The following is an 11,531-nucleotide window of genomic DNA, read 5'->3' as shown; positions in this document are numbered from 1 at the left end:
TTGGCGAAAGTTTGAAACACCTGACTAAAAGATGGAGAACTATGTGTAGCGAAATGGCTGGCCGTGTAGATGAGAGATATCTTATATTATCATTTATCAATGCTATGTTTGCAACAAACCTATTGTATGTCCAAATTTTCAGAGTCAAGAATACGATCACAATGACTGAATTGCGAGAACTTCAAGAAGAATACATTGCTCTAGAGGAAAGGCAAAATGAAATGGAATCATATCCAGTTGCGAACACCAACTCACAAACAGCGAATGCAAGCTTATTACCCAAGCTAATAAAACAAGTAGCGAATACTTCGCAAGTACAAAAGAGAAGGTGACGGGTAACAATCAACAGAAACTGGTGGCTATGGGAAGCCGAGATCAAGAGGAGTATGAAAGAGAAAGAAATTTCTACAATCGTGGTGGAAATAAAAGATTCAAAGACTCGATCAACCACAAGAAACTTATGGAGGTCAAAGACAAAACTATAATAGAGGACAAGGTCACAAGGTAGTATGGGAAGAAATCAAGATGCCACCTCTAAATGCAAGTGTGGAGAAAATATGGGAAGCTATAATTTTGATGGAGAATATACCAACACCATGGAACATGGGAACGGAACCACCTCCAAACCACAGAAGCCATGAGTTTTGTTCTTATCATCATTTTCATGGACATACAACAAATGATTGCAGAAATGTAAAAAGAATTATTTGAGAATGATAGATCAAGGAAAACTAAACCACTTTTTGGTAGGGCACCCACAATCTCAACCATTGCCACCACCACCAGAGCATCACAAAGTAAACACGATGAAAAAGAAGGAAACATTCTTCATAGAAGTTGGTGCAAAAGCAAAGAATCTATTCTGTCACTCTATCGTACATTCAAGACAATTGAAGATTTTCATGACAATGTTTTGAGTAGAGTGTTCGCAAGAGATAACGATGGAAGAGAAATTATGAATATTGCGAAAATCTCGCCACTAGAGGAATGGCAGAAACAGATCATTTCTTTTACCGCAGAAGAAATTCCCGAAGGAGAGAGGTGCATGATAATCCATTGGTAGTAAAATTAGAAATTAATCCAAAACCGAAAGAAGATGAGGATGATGAAGCTGAAGATTCATGGGCAATTAATAGAATTCTAATCGATACTGGAAGCTCTGTGAACATCTTATTTTATCATACTTATAAAACTATGGGAGGAAGAGATGATGATCTTATACCATCAACATATAAGATATATGGTTTTAATGGTACTGCTAACAAGCCTAAAGGGGAGGTTACTATGCGAATTCCATTGAAGGGAATATCTTCGAAATCTTATTTGTGTCGTTGATGTAGAATCACCCTACAAAATTGGTCGACCTTGGCTACATGGGATTCTAGGTGTAGCTTCAACTTTCCACCAGTGCATCAAATTCCCTCACCCCAGTGGTGTAGGAATCATAAAGGGAGATTGGGTTGAAGGAAAGAGGTGTTACGAAACTGAGATAGAATCTTGCGAAGGAAGAGCAAACAAGAAGGAAAACTGGTGACACAAAATCAAAGATACACAGAGAAGTGAGAGGTTTATGGTGGATGCAATCTAAAGAAAAGAAGAAAAGATGTTGCGAAACTAATGCTAGCTCAGAATAAAAATGATGAACATACCACTACCAAGGAAGCAGTAGCAGAAAATAATAAAGAAGCAGAGGATGATTAAGTTGTTGCGACACTCTCGCAATAAGTAAAATTCTCAAAAATACATTTTATTGAATGACAAAATTGAGATTGCGAAATCCAAATACAATATGATGATGTGCGAGACTCTCGCAGAGATAATGAATTTTACAGAAGACAATCAGAGAAAAATGACAAAAGAGAAAGGGGCAAACCTTTATGGCGTACACCCTAGTTCGTGAATGCAATTTCGCAAGAGGCAAATGTAAGACCTAAAGTACGTCATATAAGGGGGTACCTGTTACATGGCTCAGGGAAAGGCTACACCGCCACCGGAACCTGAGTCATGGAGATTTGGGGTCAATAAAGCCCATCCGGGAGAGGCACCTTGGATTCTCAGCTTAAGCATATGACTTAGGTTGGGCGACTAAGGTAATAAGGACTCTCCCAAGGAGTGCAGATCTGATCAAGGCGCCGAGGTACACGGTTGAGTCAAGAGTGCCAGGGCGTTTGAAGCGTACTTGCCATTCTTGACAAGTCTTGGCTTATACTGCACTCGGCCTGAAGAAAACCCCACTTAGGGTGCAGTCTCGTAACCATAAGCCCTATAGGTAAAAGGGATAAGAGGCTGCGAAAACAACTGGTTGTTGTTAAGACTGGATGGGAGGAGCTAACCTTGTATGGTAGAAGTACGCCTCCTTGAAGGGGCAACCAGGGGGGAGATAAGGGCGGCACCCTCCATTAGGGAGCTGATAAGTGTCTTAAGACGCAAATGTCATGAGGCTTTTTATTCGCAAGGGTATTAAGGCTTGTCATATTTGTGCAACAATCCTGAAGAGGCAATAATACAAAAGAAAAAGATAAGACGAGATCAATGGGTTTTCGCATGAAAGTGCGAAGACGTCCTGCGATTTCGTCGCAAGACGGCAATGTCATGGGGCTTTATTTTCGCAAGAATATTTAGGCCTGTCATATTGTCGCAACATTCCTGAAGAGGCCACAATACAAAAGAAAAAGTTAAGGCAAGATCAATGGGTTTTTGCATGAAAGTGCAAGGACGTCCTGCGATTTTGTCGCAATGACAAGAGGTGGCATAATAAGACCTTTAATTAGGAAGGCAAAATAAGACCACACAGGAATGAGATTTTGAAAAGAATCAAAATTCACTTCGCATAAGATTGCGAATTATACATAATTAACTGCGAAATTGAGGCATAAAATAAGAAAAATTTATAAAATCTCTCATTTGGATACAAATAACAGAGGCAAGTATGGGAATGAATGAAATTAGAAAATGTTATTTGTCTCCATATGATAGATTTACAAAGATTCAAAAATTAATGATTATATTGATTAACTGTTGCAAGGAAGAATTGTTTTAATGAATGCAGGTCAAAATGAAAGAAACAAAATATACAGAAAGAAGGAATAAATGTACAAGTATTACAGAGAATCAAAGAAAGAAACAAAGACTACTTCTTAGTTGATCCTTCATTATCTTCATCAGACTTGTTCCCTTCTTCGTCTGCGTCAGAATCTTCATCACCATCAGAACCTTCATCACCATCAGATTCTTCATCATCAGCTTCGCTATCAGAAATAATCAGACTGGGAGTATTCTGTGGGATCTCTTCCAAGAGACAAGGATAATCAGAATGAGGGATATTATGATCGTCACAAACCATTTGGATAGTTTGATTGCGAAAATGCATAGCATCATTCTTAAAATTCGCAACAGTGATCTTGATTTGATTCTTTAATCTAGAATACTTGTCGTTGCGAGAAGAAAGATTCTTTGCGAGTTCCTCCTTTTCAGCTTCGAGTTCCTCAATCTTTTCACGATATCTACTTTCAGAATCTGCGAGCAAAAGACAATCAATTATTAACTTGATGAAAATTCATAAGAAGCAAAAGATTAGTAAAGAAGAGCACTTAGTAACCTTCTCTGTCAGAAATCATATCTCTAATCAAGGCTGTATGCTCAACTTGGAGACTAACATTTACACCTAAATCTTTTCTGGCATCATCTAAGATTTTCGCAGCCCAAACAAATTCATCCTCATTACTTATAAGAAGACGAGAACGAATTTGGTTTTCTCTTTCGCAGAGCTCGATGTTCTTGCGGCTAGCTTCATTTCGTTCAAGTTGAACTTCAAGAAGAGTCTCTTGGAATTTCGCCAAAGCCTTAACACCTTGATCAGAGATGTGATCCTTATCATCTATGAGACCGCTAATTTTGGTTCTTAACTCATTGGTTTTCTCTTTAAAATCAAGAAGGAGACGCTTAAATCGGTTGGCTAAGCCTAAACTAGATCTATGGTCAATCTCTAAGAGGCGAAATTTGGATCTAAGCTCATTTAGAGAAAGAGATGAAATTCTATCATTTGAGAAATTATTTAAGGAATTGTTAAGACGCTCAAGAAGGGTATCATTATCCAAGGCATTAGGAAATGAACGAAGAAGGGTAGCTTCATCAGAAAGACCATAAATTTCTGCAAAAAGGATCATTTAAATAAGATAAAACAACAGGATGAATGAATGAAGGGAAAAGAGAAAAATAACATACCGCAAAGCTGATTATTAGCTTGCTGAAGACTAGAGATTTTGTTCTTATACGAAGAAGAATCAATTTCTAGTTGTCTATTTTTCTCGCGAAGACCTTTAACTTCAGCTTCCAATTCTTCATTCTTTGTGCGAAATTGAAGATTCTTCTTTTCAAGATTTTCGCGTCTCCTCTCTAGATCCGAGAAATAGCGAAAGAAGCTTTTCCAGCCTGCAACAAAATATAAAAAATATTAATATAGAAAGAAATTTTGAGTTATGAAAATGAAGAAATAAAAGGATAAAAATATACCAGACTATTGAGGGAATGCAAGAAGTCGGGAGTCACTGATCTATAAACTCCACGAAGAGAACTATCACCATCCAGCAAAGGGACATCACAAAGTGTAGCGATAGCCTTGCAGGTGTTGGCGAATTGGCTATCTCCCATTCCTTGCAGAGAATCAAAAAAGAGGCCAGAGAGCTTAGCCATAGAAGATTCAGGGGGGAAATCTTCACTTGCGACAAGATCATCATTGTCCTCATCATCCTTGTCACTTTCAGAATTTCAATGAGGAGGAATATTTGAAGGAGAAGAAGAATGAACTTTCCTTTTCTTTGAAGGAGGAACAGTTGATTTTTCTCTGCGAAGAGCACCTTTACCTTTATCACCAGTCTTCGCAACATCAGCAGGCTCTTCTATTTCAGCAATAATCTTCACACATAGATAGAAATAAGAAATGGAAGCAACAATATACAGTTTAAAATCATAAGGAAAAATTTCTTACCTTATTTGTGTATGAACGAAGAGCTAACAGAGTACTAGCTTTCCCATTCCTGTTATAACTATCTTTCAGTTTTTGGATCTGCAGAATGTCGCAAGAGTTAGCGAACAAAATAACAAAGACAAATAAAGAAATATAAAGTGAGCTAAACGGGAAGAAACATACCTCTTTCTCCTTCTCGGGCCAAGAGAAAACCCAAGGTTGATAGGTAGCGAGATTCGCAGGAAGAACATTTGACCCAGCAATGTAAGGTCCTTTTAGCATTAAAGGAAAAACACACCATTTATCATCTTTGGATAGGCGAGGAGTTGTGTTTTTACCAGAATGCCATTCAATATCTTGCATGAGAATTTTAGCTTCATCAATGTTATCTTTCCTTTTTAAGCGAATACCCCAGCGAGTATTCTCTTTCTTCATGGAGATAAGTTCATAGTTCTCAAAGAAACTCGCTACTGTGTATTTCTCAGAAATTATCTCTAGGTCTGCGGATTTAGGATCCCTAAGTTCTTTGGATTACAGAGATCCTTTACCAGCACCACGGTTAGCGAACTATAGCATCAAACGGATGCAGTCCCCATTCAGTTGGAAGATAGCTCACAAAAATCCTGGGTGAGCGAGAATTTCATAGAATAAAGGAAGATCTGGGTCATAAAGAGGAATAGGGAGACCTGCGAGAATCTGACCTAGCGAAATTATGATTGATTTATCATCACAGTACTGATCAGAGAAAAGTTTGACAGAAAGAATTGATTTGGCATTTTCACCAGGAATGGTAGAGAGTGTGAAACCTTTATCAGCAAGATCTTTTTGGACATCTTTTAAATTCTTCTCATGTCTATGACCACTTGGAGCCATATTTGAATATAGAGTATGGGAATGAATAAAAAGTAAAAAGATTGAAGGGGGAAAAATTACAGTAGCAGAACTTGCAGAAGAATAATAAAGTTGCAGATATGAGTGAATAAAAAGAGAAGAGAAAGTAAAAAGAAAGTGGAAAGAAGAGTAAGAAGAGTATATAAAGGAGATTTTTTTACTCGAAGAAATAAACATCATTAAGACGAAAAGACGTGAGCGGTTGAAAAGCAGCGGTTACAGAAGACGTGTCAAGAAACAGATGGAAGAAAGAATACGTGTGATAAATGCAGAATGTGAAGAGCTGAACAGTTGCGGCATTTCTCACATCATTCTCTACTTTGCAGAGAAGATAAGAGAAGAGGCAAGATGTAGGATCAAAATCTCGCAATGATAATGTCTCAGCGAAATTATCAACTACACAACACAATAGCGTCGCAGAACAATTTCAGAAATGATACGATAAACGACGACATCTAGAATCACGAGAAAGATGTGATAGTTCTGCGAAAATTATAAATCTTGCGAAATTAACATTTGTAAGGTTGCGAGAATGTCGCAAACCATACCCGAAAATAAAGGACAGATTAGCTGTCATCCACTATGTATTTCCCTATAAATAGTCGTTCAAGTTGTAAAGAAAGGAGAGAGATCTTTTTGAATAAGAAACAAGTAAATAGGAGAGAGAAAGTCTAGAGCAGAGGTCATTCTTGATTCCTTTATCTTTTCTTGTAAGAACATTCAAAAGATTGATCAATAAAATTAAGAGTGTAAACCTAAAAATGAGTTGAGTAATAATGAAATCATATGAGGGGTGTAGTGTAGGATTTCCTGCAACTACATCTTCATTATTGTAGGGAATTTTGTTAGTATCATTCTTTATAAAGAATTAAGTTACTTTCAGTTGGCTTTATCGAATCCCCTGGCTAGTAGATACTAGTGCTACGGAATGTAATTAACTTAAATCTTTTTCAGAGCTTCTTAGATTTTTTTAGAGCTCTTTAGGTTTTTCAGAGCTCTTTAGATATTTTAGGGATTTTTTAGAGTTTTCAAGGCTTTTTTGAGAACATTCAAAGTTGATCTTCACTATTGTAGGGATTGATTTGTTATTATCATTCTTTAACAAATATCCTAGCTTGTAGATCCCAGTGCTACGAAGTATAATTATATTTAAGCTTTTCAAAGCTTTTTGGAGTCTTCCTAAGCTTTTTAGTGTCTCTCAAAGCTCTTTCAGGGATCTTTAGTGTTTTTAGAGTTTTTAGGAAACATTCAAAGATAATCTTCATTATTGTAGGGAATTTTGTTAGTATCATTCTATAAAAAAATAAAGTTCCTTTCAGTTGGCTTTAACGAATCCCCTGGCTAGTTGATCATTTTCTACGAAATGTAATTAACTTAGAGCTTTTTAGAGTTTTTTCGAGCTCTTTAGATATTTTAGGGCTTTTTAGAGTTTTCAGGATTTTTTAGAGTTTTCAAGGCTTTTTAGAGAATATTCAAAGTTGATCTTCACTATTGTAGGGATTTGTGATTATCATTCTTTAACCAATCTCCTAGCTTGTAGATCCCAGTGTGACGGAGTATAATTAAATTTAAGCTTTTCAAAGCTTTTTGGAGTCTTCATGAGCTTTTTAGAGTTTCTCAGAGCTCTTTCAGGGCTCTTTTGTGTTTTTAGGGTTTTTTAGGAAACATTCAAAGATTATCTTCATTATTGTAGTGAATTTTGTTAGTATCATTCTTTATAAAGAATTAAGTTACTTTCAGTTGGCTTTAACGAATCCCCTGGCTAGTAGGTACTAGTGCTACGAAATGTAATTAACTTAGAGCTTTTTAGAGTTTTTCTGATCTCTTTAGATTTTTCAGAGCTCTTTAGATATTTTAGGGCTTTTTAGAGTTTTCAGGGTTTTTTTAGAGTTTTCAAGGATTTTTAGAGAACATTCAAAGTTGATCTTCATTATTACAGGGATTCGTTATTATCATTCTTTAACGAATCTCCTAGCTTGTAGATCCCAGTGCTACCGAATATAACTGAATTTAAGCTTTTCAAAGCTTTTTGGATTCTTCCTGAGCTTTTCAAAGATTCTCAGAGCTCTTTCAGGGCTCTTTAGTGTTTTTAGGGTTATGAAACATTGAAAGATAATCTTTTGGTGATTTAGGATGAAACATTGAAAGATAATCTTTTCTCTCTCATGCGATTTTTTCTCTCCAAAGGAGATTTTTTAGGGTTGAAACTTTTTCACATTTTTCCTTCATCCTTGATCATATTTTGGTGATTTAGGATGGAGGAAAATCCTATTTCAAACGTGATTCCTCAAGGGGTTAAAACCGTGAGTTTTGTTGAGGTAAAATACCCTATATGCTAAAAGATTCAGATTTAATATGTCTTCCTGAGGCGTCTTTATATTCTGAAGAACCAGCATTGGTTTTACCCGTGGAACTCACTCAAGAAGGGCGTGATATCTTCCAGTTTAGTCTTGTTGGGAGACTGAACCTCAAAGGTTTGAAAATTAATGAGGTCCACAAAAGCTTGGAAGAACAATGGGGTTTTGATGATGGAAGATGCAAGCTTGTTCCTATGACTAAGGGGTTTTTCATCATCATGTTGATTTCTGCGGAAGATAAAGAGCGTGTATGGCATGGAGATTCACGGAAGATACAGAATCAAACCATTAGGGTTATGAACTTTTACCCTAATTTTGATCCTGAAAAGCAAAACACGTCTCATGCTACAGTTTGGGTGAGTTTCCCTAGCTTATACATTGAATTATGGAAAAAAAAATATTCTTTTATCTATTGCAAGGATTCTTGGTAAGCTAATTTCTATAGACCAGAAAACATTGGATTATGACGTTGGTAATTATGCTACTGTTCTTATTGACAATGATTTTGCAAAGAAGATTCCTAAGAGAATACATCTTAAAGCCAATGGTAAAGAGTTCTGGAAATATGTGGAAGTTCAAGATATGGATAATGTTAAGTTTTTTTCTCATTGTAAATTTATAGGTCATAAATTTGAGACCTTTCAGACATCTCGTAAGATATTAGGGAGTTCAGTTATGGATGGGAAACGGGTTTTGAAAGATGCTGCAGATATTAAAAAAAATGGCAAGTTAAAAGACCTCAGTCCCATGAGAATCATGCAAATAATGTAACAAAAGATGATATTGCAGCAAGTGATACTAATGCTGCAATAGACAATGTTCAAAAAAATATGGTGAATAATGGTAGTGAGGTTATTGATCAAGATTATGCTGATGATAAACAGTTAGAGGAAGAGCTTAATAGCTCTTTTATTGAGTATAGAGAAGCTCAGCTCAAATTGATTAGATGTAAGAATGCTATTGTAGACAAAAAGGATTTTGCTGCATGTAAAAATTCTTCTCATGAATACCATGCAGATTTTCAGCCAGAGACAAACTCTGTTCAGTTAAACGTATCCAAGACAAACGTTTCTAATGACGCTGTTTTGGTGCAATCTGTGTCCGTGAAAGACAAGTCCGTGCTTATTTCAAACTCTTCCAGCTTGGGCGAAACTCAAACGAAATCGGATTTGGTTTTGGATGGACTATCTGTTTCCAATTTGGTGTTGGTTGATCCTACGGAAGAATGGACGCAAGTTAAAGGTAAAAATAAAGGTAAATATACATCTACGCCTATGTGTGATGCTTTAGCAGACTCTTCTGAAATAGTTAGCAAGAATTTTTTTGAAACTCTAAATTCTGATTTGGGTTCAAGAGATGTTGTGGAGGAGTTTCAAAGTGTTAATGAAAGTATAGATGTGAGGATTTTTTGGAAAGCTTGTTCGCACTCCGTGGTCCATATGAACCTAGAAGGAAAAGGGTATTATAAGGAGAGAGAAAATCTGGCGATTTTCCTAGGGTTTTGTGTGTTTTTCAATTTTCTTCTTCAATTATTGTTTAATCTTCGGATTAATGATGACTGAGGAAACTGTGCTACGTATTACGAATGGATCACCAACTCCAACCTTTGCGGAAAAAGTGAAGGTACGTCAAACATTACAGCCTACGGCTGTTGATGTTAGTAGTCTGCCAAATCCCACGTTAATTAATGGAGAACCATCTTTGGTAATCCCTACCGATTTTTACCAGGAAGGTTGTAAGCCTTTTGAGTTTTGCTTTATTGCAAGACTCAACTTCACGGGTTTGAAGTTTTTGGAGGTGAAGAACAATTTAGTTACTCAATGGCAGCTAAACCCTAACTCGGTTAGGTTTATGTCTATGAGTAAGGGTTTCTTTGTAGTTATGTTGCGTGATGAGCAAACAAAAGCCAGAATCCGTAACAGGAAATGGTTTGTTAATCAACAAGAGCTACGTATGATGGATTGGTACCCTGGTTTCGATCCTGAAAGACAAAATACTTCCCATGCACCTGTTTGGGTTCATCTCCCGGGTCTTCATGCAGAGTTATGGACTGAGAGATCTTTGTTATCCATTGAGAAAGCAGTTGGTAATCCGATTGTAGTTGATCAAAGAACATTGACATTGGAGTTTGGAAGCTATGCATCAGTGCTGGTTGATGTAGATTTTGCAAAACACATTCCTGACAGAATTCTACTAATAGCTGGTGGGAGAACTTTCTGGCAATATGTGGAGATACCTAAGCATACAAAATTCTGTTTGCATTGTAACATTATTGGACACAATGAGAGTGAGTGCAGGAGGAAACCAAAGTCGGATGAATCTGTCAAGGAGACGAAGGATACTCAAGACTGGCAGGCAGCTAAAGGTAAGAAGCGATCACGCAATCGTAAGAAGAATAACAATCAAGAAGGTACTAGTGGTGTTGACAAGTCAGGCGATGCAAACACTGGTGCGGGGGAAACTGTTAATGTGCCTGGTGCGGGTAAAGATATTAATATACTTGTTGTTGTTGGGGAGAATGCTGCTGGTAAGGAGGATACTAGTCAGCTTGAAGAGGTGCTGGCTGCTTCTGAAGCTCAGCTTCGTGCAGCGTCTGACGCTGTTGAGACAGCTAAACGGGCGCTTGCTGCGAAAAGAGCATTAGCTAACATATTGATGGTAGATGAAACCACAATTGCATCTAAGTCAGGAAAGAGTGATGAATTGGCGAGAACTAATCACTCTAGTACTGATAGGAACCAGGCCAACTCTTCTAATCCCTTTATACTTATTCAAGACGCAGTGGTTCATAGTATTGCGGAGACACCTACCTGCAATGCTTTGACGGATAATACTGTGTTTATCTCACCGAATAAATTTGATGTTTTGACAGATGAGTTGGGGCTAGACAACACAGTTCAACAATCTAATCAGGAGGAGGAGAGTTCGGATGAGGAACTCACGCCAGAGAAAGCATCAGCAGGTGTCAAGGGAGCCAAATGGTCCGAGATTCCAGTTGAGAAAGTTGTGACTAAGCAAACTAGGAAGCCTGGTCGTGTGCCAATTCAAACTAGTTCGCAACAAAGTACTTCATAAGGTTATACTCAAAACAAATCTCCAGTTTGGGAATCAGAGTTAGCAAAGGTTTCTCTCCAGTTATTGAAAAAAGAGTCCGACTAAGAATCCTAAGATATCTTCTAAACCAAAAAAGACGGTTTCCTAATGCGAGTTCTCTTTTGGAATGTCAATGGAGTGTCAAAGGTGAAGGCTGGTTTGAAGTTACCTGAGTTAGTTAAGGAGTTTAAGCCGGTTCTTATGTGTATTGCTGAGCCGAAAAT

At 37.3% G+C, this 11,531-nt stretch overlaps 1 protein-coding gene across 1 annotated transcript; it reads left to right on the top strand.

Moving 5' to 3' along the window:
- Positions 1–9,768: 9,768 nt before the first annotated feature.
- Positions 9,769–11,289, top strand: LOC113356669. Its single transcript, XM_026599878.1, has one exon. It carries the CDS (start codon positions 9,769–9,771, stop codon positions 11,287–11,289), a length of 1,521 nt encoding a protein of 506 aa, XP_026455663.1.
- Positions 11,290–11,531: the final 242 nt, after the last annotated feature.

This window comes from Papaver somniferum, chromosome 1, assembly GCF_003573695.1.
Source record: "Papaver somniferum cultivar HN1 chromosome 1, ASM357369v1, whole genome shotgun sequence".
In the NCBI taxonomy this organism is placed as follows: Eukaryota; Viridiplantae; Streptophyta; class Magnoliopsida; order Ranunculales; family Papaveraceae; genus Papaver; species Papaver somniferum.
The sequence above is the reverse complement of the archived record's forward strand: the minus strand, read 5'-3'. Positions and strand labels throughout refer to the sequence as shown.